The following is a 23807-nucleotide window of genomic DNA, read 5'->3' as shown; positions in this document are numbered from 1 at the left end:
TATTAACATTTTATTTTTAGTTAAATATTTTTATAATATATAGTATATTATAGTATTAGCCTTTCTATTTAATATATAAATCTGTTTATTTTAAAAGTATATTGCGCAATCTTTTTTTTAGCTTACTGTGATTATTAAATCAAAGGCCGCAGGATAATGAAGTGCAGTCTGCTGTGCTGCAGGTTTTAAAGCATCTCTGTGTGGCTCGGTTCACAGTTAATGCTGCTTTTCACAAACTCTAGCTCTGCATGCGCTGTGTGTTTAACGGGCATTAAGGAAATTCTTTTGGGAATGTGCTTGGTTCGATTTATTTGCACATTCACGCAGTGTTTTCATATTTCTAGACTGTGAACAGAAGTTTATAGAATTATTCAGACAAAATAAAAGCTTGAGGATTTGAAATGAAAAAAAGTTCAATGGTATGGATGTGAAAAAGAAGTAAATAGTGCGTGTGCGTGTGTCTGTGTGTGTGTGTGTGTGTGTTTATGGGGTGCAGTCTGACATGTGTTAATGCTTAGTTATTCAACTTTATTCTACGCTGCTCTGTCCCTTCTCAGATGAATGCTCTGATGATTTCCTAGTTCTATGAAGCTCCTCCCTCAGAAAAACACGATGGGCTCTGATTGGCCCAGTGTCTTGTGATTCGCTAAACAGCCTAGAAGCGTCAGGCCCCTCGCCTCAGTGGCATGCGCTCTGGTTGTATTGTAAATAATGACGTCTTCAATATTGCTAAACAATTTACGTCTGAATGAGACGCAGAAAATATTAGTGAAGAGGATCGTGCAGAACCTGTGCAAGCACGACTCTTACAGGACATTTCAGAATGGTATGTTACTTTATTGTCTCTTAGTACTTTTAGTTACTCCGTTATTTGTAAAGGTTTTGTTAGCTTCTAATATACGGTTTTATCCCAATTAAAGCTTTAACACAGTAGAGTACATGATTGCGCTGTAGCATTTTTGTAACAGTAAGAAGCGTTTGCTAGCGAGAATCGCTCGCCTCCACAACAACTGGTAAATCCTGGAGTTTTCAAACTAAAATGGGGTCTACAGCGTTTTCGAAGTTCTCCGTTTTCAAGGGTCGTAAACACTGGAGTAGTGTAAACGACTGGCGTAACCTTAACAAACGTTATGTGTTTTAAAACAAAAATGCACTAGTGTAAACGTAGCCTAAGAGCCGCTGCTTTAGAAGATTGATTTTGAAACTTGTGAATCCATTAGAATCGTTAGAAGACAGAATTGTGATTCATATATGAAGAGATTTTTTTGTGCACCCCTAGTTTTAATGGCATGGCAACAACTGCTCTTCTCTAAAGCAGTGCAGCATGGCCTCGTCTCCTTTGTTGCATGCCCCCAGGTTTATGTAAATTTCTGGGTTTGTGATGTCACCAACCCGGGAAGTAGCTCTATGTAGAAATCCTTACATTTTTTTTAAATGCCCCCTTGTTAAGGAATTTTGGTACGACCTGACAAAAAAATGTTTCTTCAAAATCCAATGTGGACATTGATTTAACTATATTTGATATATTTTGTTATTTTTCTCATTGTAAACATAGCACAGAATATATAGGAAATGTATTTATTTTATTGGGAAAATATTATATTTAAAATTACCATTTTCTTTAACATGCCCAGAATTACATCAGTTTCTTTGTGACATTAACTACTGTACCTAACTGTAACACACAAAAAACATTAACACCAAAAAAAAGTGTCAGATTTGTGAAACTCTGATCTGCTGAATATTACATAATTTTCATTTACTACCTCTGTGTCTCTTTTTTTTTATCTATTTATTCTTATTTAATTTTTTTTATTTGTCTTCCTATATGATTTCTGTATTCATAATGTCATCCAATGCTGTATTTAATTGTTGAAGTTAATTGTTTATACATAAAAAATAAATAAATAAAGTCCCTAGCAGCCATGTAGGCATTAAACTACCATGAATTTGAAAGACAAATCTCTCTTTGCATTGAACTTTCTGCATTGTAACTTTGCAGATATTGTTTATGCTCAAACAGCAACATTACACACTAACTAACGTTAAAAAAATGTAATCACAATCAACCACCCCTTTAAAACTAAAAATACTTCTAATAATAGTAATAGTAATAATAAACTTTTCCTTTTTGGGCAAGTTGTGCAGCCCAGTAGCCCATATAAACAATATTTAAATAAATATAATTAAAATAAAACATTAACTGCAAAAAAAGATTATATATTTGGTCTGTTTACCTGTTTACAAGTCACTTTTGACCTGACTTGTTTATATGGAAGCCCGTTCCCACCACTAAATTAAACAGGTATGAAGTCAGAATTGCGAGATATTAAAAATTCACAATTGCGTGTCATTTAACCATTAGTCAACAGCAGACTTCAAGTAAATATTTAACATCTAAAGGGTTCTGCTGACAAATATTAGGAAACCCCTGCACCGAGATATTGTCATCTGTCATAAAAAAAAAAAAAAAAATTATAATAATAAAAACAATAAAAAAAATTGACCACTTTACTTTGTTTATCACAAGCATGGTAGTTAGTTAGTAACATTTTCCAACTATAATGAATCACAGACAGACAGAAGTGTTTTAAAACAGAGTTTAATTTCCACACAATAATCACATTTCCAAAATTCACAGATTTTCAATGTTTTCAGTGAGCGTGGGAATGCCGAATACTAAGATGGCTGTGACACACACTTTCACACAGTTTGTGTCTCTGCTTTCACAGCAGCCAGACAGGAAGGGCAGTTCACACACTGTCCTGCCCCAGAGAGATCTCCAAACACACCCCAGATACATGTGATGCATGTGACCCTCTGGGGCCAGGACCCACCCCATAAACAAGCAGAACCTTTCCTACCTGATGTGTGCTTACGACTGACACGCTGAACACACCGCCTCCACCTCACTGTCTCGGACACACACGTGCACCTCAAAGACACTTTATCTCACATCAAAAGCACACATTTTTTTTGATTGATTTTTTTGGAGCATGCTCAGGCATGATTAGAGTAACATGAGCTTTGTCGAGGAGCGTAGAGTAAACTGTGTTGAAAAGCTGTGACCTGGAGCTCTGTCGCCCAGACAAAGGTGCCTCTCATGTGCCCCAGACTTGGGTTATCCCTCTCATCTCATACCAGCCAGCCACACAAGCGCAACTCCCCGCCTGGCTGCTCTCCAAACACACATTTATTTTTCTAAAGAGCTCATAAATGCTTCAGAGTTGCTTTTCTCCTCTTCCATTGTCCCTCATCTGATCTGACAGACGGCAGGAGAATTTATGGCATGTGGAGTGGAGAGAAGGTTGAGATCTTATTGCAGGTCCTTGTTAGCAGTGCTGGGTAGATTACTTACAAACTGTAGTCTGTTACTGATTACAGTTATGTAATCTAGATTACTTGATGCATTCTGACTACTTTTGGATTACTTTTAGATTACTTTTGTTTATATGGAAGCCCGTGGAAGCCCGTTTATATGGAAACCACTAAATTAAAGAGGTATGAAGTCAGAATTGTGAGATGTACAAATTCATAATTGTAAGAAAAAAGGTTGTGACTTCATATCTCACAATTCTGACTTTATAACTTCCAATTTTGTCTTTATAACTCGTAATTGCGTGTTATAAAATCAGAATTGCAAGATATGAACTCGCAAATCTGAGAAAAAATCAGTTATCGCAGTTATCTTCTTTTTTTTTTTCATCTGGTCTGGGCCTGCTTGTTTGTTTTTAATATAAAAAGTTCAATATTTGGCAAAAGTAACCAAAAGTGAAATGAATAAGCCTCAGGCTGAAAAATTAAAAAGCTCAAACAAACCGTTAAACTGTGCCTCCATTCTGCATTCCACGGAGAAAAAGATGCAGTTGAAGAGAGTTCAACACTTTCTTCTCAATTACGTAACAAAATAATACACAATTTTTTATGCTTAAAGGTACAATTTTTAAGATATTTGCAGTAAAATATCCAAAAACCACTAGGCTAGTGTTATATATTTTGTCCAGCTGATTACTAACAATATCTCTAATGTTTTCAACTACTTGTAAACCATGAGAATATTCCCATTCTAAACAGTGATACGGGGAAGTGTAGCCGCCGGTCAAGACGTTAGTTACCTTTTGTTACCGCCTTTACAGACGTAGAAACCACATGACAACAGTGTCGTGGACGAATGCGGAAGTAGTGTCTAGTGTCCAGCAAGCCACTAGCTTGCTTCAAGCAGTTCCTTATTTACTTCTTCTTGCACGTTTTATGGTGCATTGTGTTACTTATTTATGGAACATAATTACTGTTTACCATTTGCCGCTGATTCTGTCGACAAGGACAGCTCCTGTAAATGTAAGAGTACAGGCCAACCAAACGACCCAACAAGAGTTTGGGACAAGAGGAGAGAAAGAGCGAGAATCAATATTGGTTTTGCATTTTTCTAGATGGAGAGAGCTTCGCGACAAACTTCAACTACAAAGAGATGTTTTACTCGACAGGTGAGTTGTTTTGATTAGCATCTTTACAGAAAACGTATGCTATTATAACGATCAACAAGATTAGTATTATGGGGCAAACACGCCAAACGCGGGGCATCGCGTCTCTAGACCCGCGCAAGGATGCATCTGATCCATAGTCTGATCACATCTTTGCATTGACTTTGTATGTAATCTACTCGCGCAAAAAAACTCTCATTTGAAAATTATGACATCAAACACAACATTTATAAAACTTTACCTCATCCGTTAAATCCATGATTTATCTTTCCGTCTGATTGCTGGCTGTCAGCGGTTGGGTAGAAGACAACAAATACCATCATTCCATGCTCTTTCTTAGTTTCATCAAACCACGCGATTGTTATTGTTTTGATAGTGCGCCCTCTAGTGGCAGGTCCTTCAACCTGTACCTTTAAGTAAATATTTAATAATCACAGGTTTGTGTAATTACCTAAGTTTGCAGTCCACTGTTTTATTCATTTTGAGGAATACTGAATCTGTTCTTGTGTGGGTGAGATGAGTAAATGCATGTTCACATTACGTCTAGATCTACAGTATCATCATGTTCACATTGCACAGCTCTGCACATACTCCTGGTTTCTCTCAACATGGCAACACAAGAGCTGTCAGTCAATACATGGGGAAACTTTTTTTTGTGTGTGAGAAAGTAACTTGAATATGTAAAACGATATTTTCTTGTAAATGAAAAAGTCATCCATTGCTTTACTCGTTACTTGAAAAAAGTAATCAGATTACTTAACAAGGATTACACACATATTATCGTAACCAATCTGTAACACAAGTCCTTGTTGTCGTACAAGACCTAAAACAAGTCTTAGTTTATTACAATATACGTGTGTACAGAACTACTAAGACAATGTTTGTTTTAAAACATAACTCCACTGCTGTGTGCAGCCTACTTGAAATTAATTTCAGCCTGCTTAAATTGAAATATAATTTTAATATCATGCAGGAGTAGCTATAAGATTGGGGAGGATACTGATTGAGAGCAATGTGTATTTACTTTTAAATTATACAAGATATAAGTTCAGCATGTGCAGGGTAATGATGATGATGCATCAGCCATTGAGTTATCTGATAATTTAGCTGTCATTGCATAAAATGTTCAATTAATGAAGGTCTCCCAGAAGGGTCTAATTTTATCTTTTTACTTAGAAATAAAAATGGCAATTTTTATTCCACACATCCTAAGCATGTGCATGTCCATAAATCCTTTATTATCAAAAATAGACACAAACGTTGATATCTGAAACTTTGACATAATACAGTGGTCATAGATCACTATTTTCCAGAGACACTCTAAACAGCTTCAATTGACCAATTCTCACAAATGTTGATATTCAGATGAAATGACAACATTATAAAAAGCATATCTGTTCATCAAAAGTGCTGAGATGAGATTCTGTGCCATCTATGGTTGAAAATATTTTTTATCTTATTCTGTGTAGTGTGCATTATGCTAGTGTTTTATTCTGATCACAGCCAGAGAGAGAACTTTCTTATAATCTTTTATAGAGCCCAATTAAACACCGACTGCTTGGTGTTGTTTCTTCAAAAAATAGTTGCAGTTCGCTTAATGCATTTCCGTCTTTGATTTAATTTGACTTCAGTCAAATGAAGTGAACAAATTGTGGCTGGCAAACATAAGTGCCTAAAGCAGTGGACCAGCTCAAATCACACTGAATAATCTGCATGCACTAATAAGCACTTGTTGTCTTGACAGCTATTGCTGCTTTCCAGTGGGTACTGATTTTGGTTTTCCTGCTCTACAGTTTCACGTCACAGATGATATAATTGAAAAAACAAAAAGTGTTTACAGTGTTGCATCGCTCGCTGTGTGATTATCATGAAGTGGCTCTTCAGAATCGACATGCTTATAAATGCTGCTTATTTCAAACTGAATGCAACATTGATTGAAATGACACTGTTACATCATCACATGACCTCATTACAGTTATGAATCCAATTTTGTGTAGAATTATCTTAACGTCAGGAGGAAAGATCAAATAATGAGTCAGAAGTGTTAAAATCACAGATGTACAGTAATAGCTCCTAGTTTATGTATCACACTGAAACGTTTATAGCATTGCATTCACTATTCTGTCAGATGAAGAGGGTCTTTTGTGTGTAAATCTGTCAACTGTAGACAGAATCAATTCTGGAGAGGCATATCACCATGCAGTTATAGCCTACGTAAAACCACTTTTCCAAACGCAGTATATCAGATCTGTGGGCACACTGGAAAAACATGAAAACATCTCAGATCAGTTCCAGAAGAAGCTAATAAAACATTTGAATGATTTTAGGAACTATTAGTGGGGAGTTTTTCATTTATTTTCTTATGATATGCAGGGATTTAATGATATAAATAACATTAAATATGTCCTCACTGAGATAAGCAAACAGAGCAAACTAACCCTAACTATAAATAAACATTTCAGTGTGCATTCCAACAGAACAGTGTCCAGGGAACTTGCATGGATCAAACTGTTTTCTTGGCACTCAAGCGTCATGAACCAAATCCAAATCCTCGGCCTGGATTTACTAGATACAAGCGTCATCTAGTGGCTCGAAATACGAGTCGGGTTCATGTTCAGAAAGAGCACTCCTAAAAAGGATCTGTCACTGGCAAATATTAGAGAAATGTTGCTATATATATATAGAGAGAGAGAGAGAGAGAGAGCGCTGATCATTTATTTTATTTATATTATAACTATATAACTAGAACACATAAATACAACTAGAAATTTTGATTTATATCACATTTCACAAATCTTCTGTCACGTATTCAATAAGTGCACTTACCTTGATGTGTTAACAAGCACACTAAAGCAGATGTGAAGTACTTGATTATAATTTGAACTGTAGTTATTTAATATTATATGTATTGTTAATATTAATGTTAATTACTTTTAAATGTCCTAAATTGCAATTTCATCTTTACAAATGTGTAATTACAAATATATTTAAATTCATGATGTTCTCATAGACATTAAAGTATATTCAAGTTTAGTTTAGTTTATATGCTTGTCAATGCATTTTGCAATACACAATATTTCAAAGACAACAGAATTATGAAATGACATGATGTACTAAAGTCCTTTATGTGTGTCAAAAAACATCTAAAGTTCAGCTAATCGCATTTAACCCTCTGGTGCTCTTCGGTCACTTTAGACAGAAAGAAATTCTGTCTTGATTTTTCCTTTTAATCACAGCTTCATCACAACGGTATTGAAACATAACTTTTGTAAGAATGTAACTTTTATAGCATTTGGTATGTGAACACACACACAAAAAAAAATTTGAGGGCATTCAATTCACACTTAAATGTATTGGTATGGCTATAACCATACAATCAAACCGAGAATAAGAGGTTGAAATCATATCAGACCCAGAAGGATTAAGCTCTGATAAAACATTCCTTTTTATTTTTATTCTATTTTTATAGAATTGTAATGTTTTGTGTAACACAATGCTTTCTCTGTGTCCAGGTCTGACGATAGTAATAATAATAAAAAAACTGACGCTTCAAATCAACATTTCAAACCATAAAATCAAAACCTTTCTTTGAGAATGTTTAAATATATATCCAAACCCACAACTTCATTTAAAAACAATTAGAGAAATTATAAGCCTTTTATATGGAGCTATATAGGAATCTAGTGGCTAAACCATATCATTGCAGATGTTCTTCTTATTTTAGTCCCACCAGATTCAAAAAAATTATTATTATTTGTTTAAATTGTATTATTTTCAATGGGACAAAAATGATCATAATTGTTGCATAAATATTAAAAGTAAGGAGCACTAGAGGGTTAATATAAATGTAAACTATAATACATTTTGGTCTGTATTTAGTGTAGAATATTTATTTTTAAAAGTATGCAAAAGTGTACTTCTTTTTCACAAGGGTTAGTATGCAGCAGGCTTACATTCTGTTCTGGTCATAGCTCTAGTACACTTTTAACTCACAAAATCCTGAATATCAGAATTGCCAAGTGATACAGTATTTCCTCTCACATGGTAATAATAACACATATTTCCTCACACATATTCTAGCATTCAGAAGCACGCTAGAAAACATATGTGCACCACGTCTGACATTTATAAGGCTCCAGAATGCATGACAAACTCCAGACTGGCCTGTTAGTACTTGGTATTTATTTGTGCAAATGTTGCAGAGGTCTTGAGAAACAGAGGATCAATATCAGCATTCATAAATAACATTCAGTTTGCATATCAAGTCAAAACCTGGATAACAATACAACACCCACATTCCCATTCGAACACAAAGTGTCCACGCATACAGCCGCACATGAGTGCAACGATGAAGAACTAAAACATTAAAGTATTGCTGCATTGAGACTTAGTGCATTAAGACTGTTCCTTTACTAATTACTGATAGACAACAGTGGGTAGGAATGCAACGTGAAGAACAACAGACCTGACCAGGTTTAGAGAGAAAGCAGTTAACTTTTCAACTAGATCTTCAACACGGTGACTTCATCTCATTCACATTAGCAGGTACTTGTGCACACTTATTACCATGTTCAAACACAATATGTTACAAAATCATGCTCAAGTCCTTTGGGAAAATAATGAATTACTGGTGAGAAGATTCTTGTTCAACATGATGGATCAGGGCTGCATCATGATGGTGAAATGGTTGATTGAGATTATTTAGCTCAAAATTTATTATCACAACTTTTGTCTTTTTCTCTTCTTTTACATCTCATCAGACTGATTTCACTTTCATTTAAGCCCAAATCTAGAGATTTAGTTGCTGCAAACAGCACAAACAACCGGGTAAAAGAATACACAACTTTAATTTGAGCAGAATATCTCAGAGAGGTTTTCAGCGCAAAAGTGCTTTTTCCGTAATGTAGAGAAAGCGTGTGTGAATGGTCGCCTAGTTGGGAAGATTAGTGTTGCCCATTATTTACAATTGAAAGTAGTTTCGGAAAGTAGCTAAAGTCTGTCCAAAAAGTTGCTAGATTTGTCGCTAGTAGCTGCATTTCCATTACCCTTTAAATTGCACAAACTGAAATTGAAAATTGAAAATAAGCTCAATGGAAACACGTCAGACTCCCATGTATCACAAAAAGTTCATATGCTCTCATGAGACGGTTTTTCAGGAAATTCAAAAAGTAATATTTCGCAAAACTCCAATGGAAAGTTTTTCATATTTACAGGTCTCATGGGCGTACGTAAAAGTCACATGATCATTCTTTGATGTACAGTACTATAACTTCCAAGAAGCACCTCATATGTGGCCACTCAAGTATAAAGGGCTTTCTTTGCCATTAATGCTTGAATAACTCTTAATTACACTGCACACGTCTGTGGCATGTTATGTCTAACACAGCCATTGAAGCTGATCATGGCCGCTTAAGTCAGTGCTCGTGTTTATACCAGTCGTGCCACAGCATGTTTCAGACGCATCCCAGAAGAGGCTCGGATCTACGATGCTTCGCTAAAGATAACGCCTCTGTCTCCTTCTAAAAATAATGGCTAGTACAGTGGGGATGATATACATAAACCTATCAACATCCATTGGCATGACTTATCGTGAGAGGAAAAAGTTGTGTTTTAGTCACTTAACGGAAATAGTTTTTTATCAACATTTATGTTGCAAAAGATTTGTGCAAATCTGTAATACAAATGAATAAAATAAAAAAATAAAAAAGCTCATTGCTTAGCTGGAGACTAAGTAAACCACTGGTCAGAAAATGTATCTATTCATGAAAGGAGCTATGATTGGGGGGGATTTAAACTCTTGACATCTGGCAACCGCAACAATAAATTTAGTCTTTATACCAATGTACAAAAACGCAAATGACAAATTAAACTGAAAGGTTTTCAGGACAAATTATCAGTGGGCAAATATCACAGAAAACCATGATGGTGATTATAATACAATTCATCGTGAAGCCCATATGACGGATGACGAATGATTGTGAGCTATATTCTCCAGGTATGCTCTTATTTTTTGCATAAAGATGTTTGGTTCTGTTTTTTATTGAAGCCTTACCAATGCCTCCCCAATGAGACCTAAAAGGGCCAGAGAAAAGCATCCCAGAGTTCATGTCCACATCAAGGACGACAGTGTTCTTGTTCCATTAGTGATGTTCTGATGAAGCACATTTTCGATTGCACTGTTAAGATTGGCAATTGTCTTAAAGGCAATTGCTCTGCTTTTCACTCTTGAGACCTTTGTGCTTGTTTATATGGAGACACTTTTCCAGTGTTCCAGCCATCAATCTGTTAACAGAAGTCCATACTTCATATTTGTTCTCCAGGTTTCAGAGTTTATGGTATTCCTCAACAGAAGAATAATACAGCCGGCATTTTCATAAACTTGGAGATCTTTCTGGTACTATCATACCTGTTTGTTTGAAGTCACAACCAAAGCCAAAGTCTCATGAAGACAAATTCAAATGATCCAAGAAATGCATTACCATGCACCATCACAGGACGTTGCAGGTCCGATTGGTCAGCGCAGAGAACTGAATTTTGGGTCTCTGTTCTTGGAGTCTTTCCGTCTTGAACTGTGGCTGTGATAAGGTCTTGGAGAGGAGTTGGAGGTCATGTGCGTGTGATGAGTGGTCTGTTTTGCCTTGGATCTGTGGTGGGAGTGATGTTTGTGAGGGGTGTTGGTCGACTGGTGTCCTCCAGTGGTTTTGGGAGGGTGGGGTTCAGGTGACGGGACGATCTCTGGAAGAGTCTCCAAGACGGCCGGCATGGCTTGAGGTTTGGCCTGCGGACAGGAGCTTGTGAGGAGAGGAGATCGAGAGGCTGTCTCCAGCAGACCTTTGGTTCCCTGTGTGCACTGTGGAGGATGACAGGAAAGATGGATGGAGGGTTATGATGGTAATGAAGAACCAGGGATAAGGGAATGGGTGTGACAAAGACAAAAAAAGAAGTAGATTCGTTGTTAGAAAGAGTGGAAGTAAAATATTTTGAGGTGGTTTAAAAGGAAAAGCTTATATACAGTAGCTGAGCAGTAAAGCTTCAGCCAACCAGATCACTGATGACTCATGCAGATGATTCATCTTCTGCAACACAGAACTAAATATGACCAACTGAGTCATATTGAAGTACTCATATAAATTCTGCTAGGAGAGAAAAATGGAAATTTACAGCAGCAGGATCATGAGACTTGCAGATAAGGAGTCAAATCAGAACAGATTAGACCAAATACTATCTTAAAGGGTATTTCACTGAACATTTTCAATTATATGGTTATGTATTCATCCTCATGTTGTTTAAAAATTACATTTTTATTATCTCCCATACATTAAAGGAGATGTTTAGCAGTAGCTGTGCTGCAAAAAAGCATTCAAACTTGGCCCCTCCTCATTGGTGGAACACCATAAGAAGCCACACCCCTGTTGCTGACATCATCAATGTTGCCAGATTTGGCAGTTTTGAGTTTGATTGTGTGGGTCAAAATTGGCTTGGGTGGGTTAAAAAAAATGGGCTAGTTTGAAAACAGTTGGGTAGATTTTAATGTTTACATTTTATAGGAAAGTAACAAATTTGTCTATAGAAGGCAGATGTGATGATTCATGAGTGATGGGTTTTTAACACAATAAGGAATCAGATTTAAAAATGTGTTGCTGTGCATTCAAGTGATCATTATGTAAAAGTTCATAAATTTAAGTTGTAGCTATAGTAAAAAGTGAAAGAGCTGAATGTAATGAAGTGGGATTTTCTGAAGTGTGCAGGTTTTAAAGAGATTGTGTGCTTAAATTCATTTAGCCAATCTGGCAACACTGGACATCATATCAGTTGCCAGAACACGTACAACCCAACCGACTCAAAAGACTTCCTGTGGAAAGATAAGTGATGATTTAACTTGTTTCCCAAATATTGTGTTTATCATGCAGAATTTTTTAATTATTTATATATATATATATATATACGAATATAAGCATTCCAAGCTTTGAAATAACCAGAATATGATTCACATTATTGTATTTACTGACTGTTCCCATATGACAATGTGTCATTAAAGATCCATATTGTAATAAATAAAGAATCAATATGATCTGAAGCACTTCAAAAAATAAAAATACAAATAAAATAAATGTGAATAAGACTGAATAATGTAAATAATGTTTGTTTCTTGTTCCTCCCACAAAGCTATGGCATGGCGTCAAAATATATATCATACTGATAGATCATTCTGACTTACTGAATTTTTTTATGATAATTTTACAGGAACAAGGACTGTAAAAGCTTGAACATGCATCCATTGTATGGAAAACGAAGAGCTTGGACATTCTGCTTAACATCTGCTTTTGTTATCCACAGAAGGATTTGGAACAACATGAGGGCATAAAAATGACTTTAATGTTTGGATGAATTTCCCTTTAAGATTCTGGTCCATGGCATGATACTACAGCTTGTGTAGTAGTACCAGACTGACTAAATGAAAGTCAAAACATTTTTACACAAACAAAACATGAAATAGTGGTAAGTGGTCAGAATGGGAGGAGGAGGAGCAGTGCTGATCGTGTGCTGATGCTGTAAAACATCAGCCGTCGAGCATCAGCATCATTAGCTCTAGCAGCAGCATGCAGACCGAAAGCATGTGGAGCCAATGTGACACCACCTACAGGAATATATCAGTGTGCCCCAAACACCGGCCTGAGTCTTACCAACCTCCCCACAATCCCCTACTTCTGCCCACTGAACCATCAGCCGGCAAAAGACAGAGCAAAATCCAGGCAATCTTTCTCCTAAATACACATGCACACACACACACACACACACATATAGAGGACAAGGGTTAATGTGCAAAGACCGATAAGTGTGAAAACACTGATGTGCACTAATGCATCAGAGCATGCCAGGAAAACACACACAACTGTGAGTAAACAAACAACTCGATACCTACATAACAAATATGCATGCAGGACAAGAATTCTGTGGTTTAGTTTGAAAAATATTTATTTAACATTAAAATGCATTTCTAATATTTACAAGCAGGAATATGTTCAAAAAGTACAAAATGTCAGGAATGTTCCTAATTTTAAAAAAGATCAGGGATTTGAACCCATGCATTTATAATACATAAAACCCCATAGGGACATTTCCATGTCACATGCAAACCAGTTCACAATATATGCACATGCACACAGACACAAACACACATCAAGTACTGGATCCCTACACTACTGTGCAGAGATGCATTAGCACCTTAATACTTTTCCTGCATTTTTTTTTCTGTAACTCAAACAGATATTTATCCATAGTTTAATAGAAGTCATATTTACCATAGCTATTTATTTTGGACTTCACAGAACAGGATGACATGGACTTTTCCGCAAAGTTACAACCAAAGAAATGTACATAAACACTAGAGCTTTTAGCTATTGCTTTGTTTGTTCACTGATGAGAGGCACTTTTGTTTTGGTGAGAGTTCAACATCTTGAAACCAGAAAGATCAAGGCACATTCACATTTATAAACAGCCACAAGAAAATTCAAAAACTAAAAACAAACAAGTTGCTTGTTTCTTTGAACCAAACAACCCAAATTATACAAACAAACAAACAGCTTGAGTTGTTTTTACATGCTCAGATCATACTAAAAACAAACAACTTTAAATAAATTAATGAAAAATAAACAACATTTGTGAGAGGTGTTTGCTTATATTCAGATGTTTTTCAAGAGCACCACTGTGCATCATAATCTCAAGTCTTTGAACCATCGAAGAGCTTAAAAAAAGAAACACCATCACCTGAAACTACAGCGTCTTTCCTGCTCACAAACTGTGAATTCTACCTAGTGTCACAGGAAGCCAAAAGTTTCATTTCCTTTTTTTGTAATAAGATGCTGCACAATTGTGCAATGTAACGGCTACACCCATTGCTCTATAAACCATATACACTCTAACCCACTACCTACAAGGGAGCCAATCCATAGAGAATGAGTACGTAAACAATTACTTCCCTTCCAAACTCAGTGTAAACAACACAAATCTCATTTATATAAGTGACTTTAACCAGCTGTAACAGCTCTCCTCAACACCAAACAAATCTGAGACTGCCGTGCTTGGCTGAAGCCCAGCAAGCTGAACACTGACATCTAAATGAAGGGTGCGACCCATGCCAAAACGCATCAAACAACGCAGCAAGAGGAACAAATGCTGGCTTTGGATCAGACACAGGAAGTCAGGCTGTCGAGTGGCTCTGAATGGAGATGGCAGGTTGCTGTAGGGTTACGACCGGGGGTGGAGGAGGAGGAGGTCGGCCTGAGGTGACTGCTCGTCCTACCATGTTTCTGTCGTTTTTAGCAGCTGGGAGTTGGATTTCCACAGGACTGGTCTGGACGGAGTCATCGGAGGGCACAAAGCCTCGCCTGTCAATCAAACTGACACGACGAGAGGAGGCAAAGGAATTACAACAAAGCCACAGTGATAAACAGAGGCTACATATTGTGGATATTGTTTTTACTGGCACACTGGAGACCATATACACTCATCTACAGGCGTCTCACCTGGGCGGCATGGGTCCACAGAGCACAGAACAGCAGTTTTTGATAATGCTGTTGTAACTGTAAGGATTTCCAACATCCTCACTTCCACTTTTCCCTGACCAGGAGCCTTTAATCTGTAATAAATACACATACAATCCATGAAATATCTAGGCCTACATAATAAAAAAATAATAATAATAAATATTTGTATGCATTTTCTATTTGGTTTCACTGTGAGTATTTGCAGCATGTTTCTGTATTTGGTTATGTTGTGAGTATTTGGAGAGCATTCTGTATTTATTTACCACTATGGGGGCAGCTGTGGCCTAATGGTTAGGTCGCAGGTTCACAACTTATAAATGATCTTAAAATTAGTCTAAATAGTTGAGTGTATTAGAGGTAAAAACAACTTTTACACCTCTTAAGTTATGAAAGGAAAACACTTACATCCTCATTGGTAGTAAGATTTGCAGCTACCAGGTATGTATGGAAGCCTGAGAGGCCCAAAATGGACCAAACTGAAAAGAAGCAAACCACTAGCTCAAGAGCAGTGAAGAAAGTAAAGGAAAACTTCAGAATTTGCACCAATAATGAATATTAATAGCACACAGTGCAGGAATATTCTGGGCTAAATATAACTCTATCATCAGAATCATTTTGACTGGTCGCTTGGTTTGTACAAACATTGCACTTATAATGAAAGTGCACCAAATTGTTGAGGCCTGAATATGAAACACAGAGGAAAAAAACTGATATTATGGCCATGGATTAGGAATTCATTCCCCTTGTTTTAGTTAAATCATTGCAACACTTTAACTAAACTAAAGGGAATAAATCAGTACAATATGGTCATGATTTAACTAAAATGAAAGAACTTATTAATAAATCATGGAAACAATCTATCTAAAACGAAAAAAAAAAATAATGTCTATTTCCCCCAACATATCATGTGCGGTACTCCATACAGAAGTGTTCAAAGCAGAAACGTGACATTTTGGGTGGCTGGAACATGGTTTTGTTTTTTCCAGTATGACTTGCCCCATAGATTTACATTGTAAGCACATTACTACAAACCTAATTTTAATTTGTTTTTATAAACTGAGGCACAAGTTGACATTATTCTCTGTCATTTCTTGTTCATTGAACTTCACTTGTATTTAACCCAGCGCATTCCTTTACGGCAATAACAGACTCTTTGTAAGTTAAACATCTGAAATCACACAACGAATGAAAGGATATCTGGCAGGACTCTCTTGGAGAGCAATAACCAACCCATTTCCTCCTCGTGACCCTATAAAAGAAAGCATTAGTCACTAAAAGCTTTTATCAGATCTTAAGTCATTGAGGTCCAATAAGAGATTGACATGGCCTCTCAGCGGCCTCTCTCATCTGGCATCTGTGCTTGCCTTTATAAGCACAGCATAGTGCAAACAAACCAACTCTATGATGTGAACACTACCAGTCTATTATCTGGACACATCTTACTAAATTAAATAGCTTATGCTTAAAAAACGGAAATTAGTTTTGTTTAAATTGTTCCAATTCGGAACAATGGAACAGCGTTCATAACATTATACTGCTACATTTAAAAACCAACAACTCCTTCAGTGCTGTTCAAACGCATCCCATGATGCACCTCATGAAGTAAATGTCTCTATTATAAATTCATCTGCTGATTTACTGCTCAAGAAATACATTTTATTATTAGCATTTTAAGGAAAAGCATGATTTATTAGGATTTTTTAGGATACTTTGATGACCAAAGTTCAAAAGAACAGCATTTATTTGGAACAGAAATCTTTTGTGACTTTATAAACACTTCTAAAGTCACTTTTTAGAAAGGCAATAGCTACTCTGGTTACTTAACTAGAGAGAGACATGGCCTCACTGAACGAACACACCAATCAGCGATGTATATATTTGTTTGAGCTCACAGAAACAGGAAGTGTTGTCAAGGAAAATGAAATGACACATACTCAGAGCCAGGTGTGTGGTTGCACAAGCGAAGATGAAGGTCGTGAGGAAAGACAGCGAGACGATGAAGGCGTAGAAGAAGCGATAGTTTCGTTTTCCCACACAGTTGCCGACCCAGGGGCAGTGATGATCAAATCGCTCTGTCAAACACACACACACACACACGACAGCAGGCCGTCACACGGCTCGTGATTTAATACAGCAAGAATTAAACAGGCTGCTGGCTTAGGAACAAGTGAGAACTTCAGATATAAAAAAAAAATTAAAAAAATGCAGACCGCTTCATAAACCTAACGCTATAAATAACACCGCTAAATCTGAGAAGGATAACATCCTACATGAATTCACAAGCAGAAGAGTGTGAAAACTGCACATAATAAACACACTGGCAATTCATATTGAATGTTAGGAGTATAGTATATTCACATGGTTAAATCTTCTGAGCAGTGTTTGCCTGTACAAAATCAGGAGCAACTGTAAAGTAAAAACAATTATTTTCTTCATAGAGGAATTGATTTTTAACTAAATTACAAGCAGTTAAAGACAGAGCTACTGTGAGCTCCAGTCTCGTTAATCAATGCTACATGCATTTACTGAAACCAAACGATTTAAATTTGATTGTGTCGTTTGCAATGCTTCATGGGACTCTACTGCTTTTCCTCAATAAGGCTGTAAAACCACACGGTTCTGAACCTTTTTTTCATTTTCAGACACTCAAAGCATGTGGTTTTGGTAACACTTTAGATTAGGGAACACATTCACTATTAACTAGTAGCTGATAAGCTCCTCTAGATCATGTTGCTTTCACAAATGTGCATTACAGAGACTCAAACTCAGAGCAGATGTAGAGCTGAGTTTATGCGGAGCAGCATTTACTGTGAGACGCTGAAAACGCTGTTAGACGCAGTTCAGCTCTTCCCTCGCAGCACATATATTGAATTAAACTTCAGCTTTTGCAGTTTGATCGTCCCACTAATCCATATCGCATTTCCGGTTTTTATTTCAAGTAATACTGCAGCTCCAGCAGACATCACTGGACACACACACTGCGATGTTGCTCCAGTTACGTCTGACCCAGTGATATCTCCGGCACATCAAACAACGTTAATGCACTTAGACTGGTGAACTGATGTGAACTGATAATGCATACCTGGAGTGCAGTGTAAGCAGCTTTAGATGCAGATGCATGAATTTAAAATGTTTACTTATAACCTCTAGTATGAGCAATAGTGATAATGAAACATGCATTAGCTATCGCCACTAATAATTATTATTAAAAGCATGCGAGCACTGCTGTAGACTTCTGGAGGCTCATCTCACCCACACAGTTGTCACACAGGCTGCAGTGGGAGGTGCGCGGCGGACGGAAGATCTTGCAGGTGAAGCAGTACTTGAGTTTAACCACCTGCTGGTTGATGACGACCTCCTTCGTGCGCGGCGGGGGCCGGTAAGACGAGGACGAGCCCGTCGGGTTGTCTGCCAGAGAGAAAAACACATTAAAGGCTCTTTAGAGTTTGCTCTAAACAACTGAAACTCTTCCTGTCTTTTGAAATTAGATGAACACTAGAAAAACAAAACCACTGGCACAAGGGAGACCACTTCACATGAAAAAACAAACATTAATAATATGCTACATTAAAAGCATTAGGCAAGGAGGCAATCAAAAACTTTGTCTCAGGACAAAAACGATGCGTCTAATGTTGGATTTGTGGCTAAGTCACACAGAGTAAAAGAACCTGTTAAATAAATGCACACCACTTTATGAGGTTTCATACCGACTAAACTAATTTTAAACTCACTTCTTGTAATATTTCGCTATCATGATGAAAACAGCTGTGTTCCAGTTCATCAAAGCAGAGACACACACACCTATACTAAATGTATTCTAACGTCGATTATAACAATGGCAACAGATGTAAGTAAAAGTGATCGCCTCTACAAACAGTAAAGCACACAAATAGTTCAGAGATTTACAGACTGTTCACATGAAATAAGGTTTTGCATTCGACTGCTGATTTTTCCATTGTGCTTCTATGTAAACATGTTGCATCTTCTGCAGTCTTGCAAATGGCACAAAGTGGTCTAAAACCATGGCAAAGTTATAAAAAAAAGAAAAACTACTCTGGACACTGCTTTTTTAATTACACTCCACTGTGTCTCAAAACACACACACACACACACAATGAAGATCTATAGATAATCAAGTTGCTTCTTTTCATTTAAGAACACTGCAAAAGATGATGCCCATTTAGCAAAAAGAAGCAAATTAATGACCTCTTAGAGGCGGTTCACACACATTGAGTTTTTGCTTTTATAATGTCAGATGCATGAAGGTGGATTGGAAAAATGTGATTACAAATTTTGCATAGTATTTGTATGTGAATATATGCGTTGCCTCATTTGCAGTGTCTCACACACGGTGCTCTAAAAGCACGGGACATTAAACAGAAAGAGGTTTAAAAGATAACTTTTTAAAAACGTCTAATTCCACTAAATTGCAAAAACATGTTATTTGTGTGAACAGCCTCTAATATGTGATTTTCTGTCTGTGCACTAAAATTATTTTTTTTTCAACTTGCTTTTTCAATGCCAATCAACAAGCTTTATTCCAATCCAGCCAAACATATCAGCTGACGTACACAGTAATTGATCCTCAAATTAAGCCACAACACAACAGAAATGCTCCCAACCACTAGGGAGCAGTGTTGGCAGTGAAACACTGAGGATTTCTTGAGGCATCTCAAGGATGTATCAATTTAAGTGATTGATCTTAATATGTGTGATCGGTTTTTAAATGAACAAAGTGTTTTTACGAAATGTTTTGATATCCTGGTAATCTTCATTTATTGATTGATTCATGAATCGAGCAGATAATAAATCAATATATTTTTGATTTGGACAGTTTAGCTCTGGGCAGCGTTCAAGCATAGCCCCACAAAAAGTACGATACATGGTGAACTGAAATAACGTCCGGAGCAAGCAGTATTAAAACTAATCAAAGTACTTCAGACCGCGTGGCCGCGACCGCGAATACTTGTGACATGCACACAATTGTCCGTTTCTGCAGACCAACTGCCCCCTAGTGGTTGGGAGCATTTGTGGCTTAATTTTGTTGTGAGCTTATGTTTGCTTTTTTAATTGCATTGTGTTGTGCATTAAAGCTGCACAATTAAATCAAAATTAAATCACAATGGCAATAAAGTCGCAATCAGACAGAAGCTGTATATCTATAATGAAATGCGAACCGACATAGCCTTTATCACTGCTTAGAATACAAATAAATATTGTGTGCCTTAATTATTCTGTTTAAGAAGCCACATCATCTCACAGAAGGATTTATTTCAAACACACGACTGATGTTATGAAGGGAGTTTGGAGTAAAAACATGCTATTAATAGGGCTGCACGATAAATATCTGCTGATATTTAATGTGCATCTTGTCAGTAAAGCCGGTTCTGTAATCAGAAGTAAATATCTACATGTGTGTGATTTCATGTGGAGCAGCATTCACTACAGAGTCGTTGTTCAATGACAAGCTGCGCCAAACCACGATCATATTTTGCGCTTGTTTTGCACAGCTTGTCAGTGAACAACGGCTCTGTGTAGTAAATGCTGCTCAATCTGAAAGCAGGTGATAGAGATTTACTACTAATCGCAGAACCGGCTTTACTGACTAACTGTGCATGACAATCGCGATTAATCGTGCATACCTATTGTACATAACTGGGCCACCGTATCAAATGCTCTCAAAAACAAACTTGACTTAATATCTGCCACTTGGATATAAATTCTGATTTTAAATTTCGACTTCCAACAGATATACTGCGAATAGCAAACTTGCAACATTCATCACCGATATAAAACATGACAACTACACGCAAATTAATTCTTTATTCCAGAAGCAGCCTGCAGTGACGGTCAGAGGAGGGCAAGTCAGCCAGACGGCTATAAATGCTGTCACAGAAAAAGAGACACATCATGCACTTCTCCATTTCCCAGTTCCTCACAAACACATCAGTCTGAACCACTTGAGCGGATCAGAAATTCTACGATGATGATTATTTTAATTGTTGTTAAAACTAATAACTGCAGCTCTCTGACTGGCAGATTATATTCCTGTTTGGAGGACATCAAAAATAATGGATGAGTCTGCACCGCAATCATGTGACACTCTCATGTAAAACTCTTAATCCAAACGGATACTTTGCCCCATTCTTTACACAGACACAGGTCAGATAACTAATAATAAGTCAGTTTACATATGAAATGCAATACACACTGCAATGGAAAGGAATTTTAAAAAGTCTACAGATTCTAAAATACTTTTTGTTAACATGAACGGCAAATTTTTATAAGGTCTTATGCTAAATATGTAACAAACGACAAAGACGTCCATCTAGTGCATGTTAACAAACGCATCATATAAATAACAATTCAATATTATATTTTCATTTATTTGTCAGCCAACATTATTTCTGTTCATACACTGTAAAAACAAAACAAATTAACAAAGCGTTTGTGCTGCCTTAAAACTTTGTTGAAACAGTCAACTTACAATTTGTCGATTTACAATTTTTTTTTTTTTTTTTTGGTTTTAAAATTGAAAATTTGGAATAACATGATTCTCTTTCTATATCTGTATGCATGAATATGGAGGACCTTAATTCGTTTGCCAAAATGTAGCAGCAACAGAACACACTACGCTGAGCCCTCCATCCCATAATGCATTGCCCTAGACTTGACCTTACATATCCAGAGAGACGAATGAAGCAGCAGCAGCAACATCACACATCACATTTAGTCAAACCTAGACTAAAAACGCAAATCAATCGGATGTATTTCTGTAGATGATAAGTGATAGCAGTGCTGTAGTAATCCTGAGACGAGTGCTCCTCACCGATCTGCTTCTCGACATCTGCGGCCTCCTCTGGTGTGGCCCGGGGCAGAATCCCCGGATCCGTGAAGCTGGTCTGGAGGAGAGAGACCATCACAAACACAAACAGGACCCCTCCGACGGCCGGGATGCAGCTGGTGAGGTTCTTCACCAGGTACGGGCAGCTGGAACCACACAACACCTCCGTCAGCAAAACACCGTAATATACAGATCTGAACGTTAGAATCCAACGCAGTTTCTACTTAATGTGCTGCATCCACAGGGAAGATATTTACAATACAGTGATCAACGCCAAAATTAAATGAGCCACGTTTAAGTAACCATACATTGTTAATTAAGTCCCTAAAAGTGACCTCAACACAAATGATGTCCTGAGAGAGACTACAGTCACTGTGTGAAGCAGAACAGGGAACCTAGAGAACATAGAAACCTATGTTTATCTTGTTGTTGCAGTTCAATATTATCTTCATTATGTAGTTTACGCTTGACTTAAAAATGAAAACCCTTTCATTTCTATTTCATTATTTCCTTTTCGTTATTCTGTGAACAAAAAATCAGATTTCGTGTTAGATTAGATTACATAACTTGTATTGAGATGACATTGCTCACACTTCACAAAATAGCAATACATTATTCATCATGCACTCATCTTCCTTTATTCTTCTTTTTCACCTTTTAAAATTTCAATCAAAGGTAATTTAAAAGGGATCGAAAAGTAGCGTGCTTTCATTACCCAAAAAGTATAATGCATTAGATTACACTTACAATTTGTGTAATGTACTCTTTCCAGATCAAGAGATCTTTAACAGTATCTAGCTTTAATTAACAAATAAGTCCAAGCAGGTGTGTAAACAGCAGACATGTGTTTTATTATTGTTGTTGTTTAAACCCTGAGCTGCACAGTCTGTGACTCGTCTAATGTTAGTGGTTCCTCGTGTTTCAGACAGTGCTCGTGCAGCTGGTCTCGTGTTCTCCAGAGAAGCAGCACACTTACTCGAATATGAAGAAGAGTCCGCTGGTGAGCAGGATGAGCGTCAGTGTGAGCGGCAGCACGCCGCTTTGACGCGCCGCGATGATGCGTCCGTCGCAGCAGAAGCGGTTTTTCCCGGGAAACACCTCCCATTTCCTCCGGACTCGTCTGGACGTGTGATCGGGCGGAGGCGTCGCGAGCGCCTGCGGATCTATCTGCTGATATTCTCGGTTTTTCATCCTTCCCTGCGATCAGCGTCCGTCAAACATCAGCTGCTGCGCGGAGAGATGTCGCGCGATGGCGTCATGCTTTATTAGAGAACAGATCGCAGTCCGATCGGCGCGCGACGTAACGCGACGTCACAGACGCGTCCTCGCTGCAAGCTTCAGTAAAGCGGCGGCTTCGCTGTGGTCCCTTGGTGAAATAAAAACGCGTCGCGGACGCTGTCGCTCGTTGCTAAATGACGGACGCAGAGCGGGCATCAGTGTTTACATGAAGAGCGCAATGAATGATGATCTGCGCGCAGATGATGCTCGCACACAGGATGTGACGCAACAGTCCTCAGATGCTCTTCACATGACAGCAGCTGTCCAATATCTCTCATGGCATAATCTGTTGAAAGCTTCTCATGGATTAACCATCAATGGTGTTTAGTCATTCTGACATCTATCTATCTGTCTGTCTATCCATCCATCCATCCATCCATCCGTCTGTCTGTCTGTCTTTGGACTTTAGTGTTAAACATCTTGTATGATTAGCTCTTGAGTTCGTTTTTTTTTCTTTATTGTTTTCATCTTTTCCTTTTCTCAACACTAAATGGATTATTATTGAAATGTCTCTGAATCACTTTTAATACATCAATTTAACCCTTTAGAGAAAAGGTTATCATCATAGTTATATTTTAAGTAAATACTATTAATTTATCATTTTTATTCATCTTGAAAAAGATTTCACTAGACAAACAAACTTCAAAAATAAAATTC

At 37.3% G+C, this 23807-nt stretch overlaps 1 protein-coding gene across 1 annotated transcript; it reads right to left on the bottom strand.

The window, feature by feature from the left end:
• Nucleotides 1-10212: 10212 nt before the first annotated feature.
• On the bottom strand, nucleotides 10213-23249 carry LOC132145673 (palmitoyltransferase ZDHHC18-B-like). The gene is made up of 9 exons (XM_059556855.1): nucleotides 22849-23249; nucleotides 21858-22018; nucleotides 18281-18436; nucleotides 16963-17100; nucleotides 16226-16277; nucleotides 15434-15536; nucleotides 15008-15120; nucleotides 14785-14881; nucleotides 10213-11331 (listed from the first exon to the last, which is right to left on the bottom strand). Exons 1-9 carry the CDS (start codon nucleotides 23061-23063, stop codon nucleotides 10996-10998), a joined length of 1371 nt encoding a protein of 456 aa, XP_059412838.1. The 5' UTR covers nucleotides 23064-23249; the 3' UTR covers nucleotides 10213-10995.
• Nucleotides 23250-23807: the final 558 nt, after the last annotated feature.

The sequence above is a fragment of the Carassius carassius genome, chromosome 8, assembly GCF_963082965.1.
Source record: "Carassius carassius chromosome 8, fCarCar2.1, whole genome shotgun sequence".
In the NCBI taxonomy this organism is placed as follows: domain Eukaryota; kingdom Metazoa; phylum Chordata; class Actinopteri; order Cypriniformes; family Cyprinidae; genus Carassius; species Carassius carassius.
This window is presented reverse-complemented; position numbering and strand designations above follow the sequence as displayed.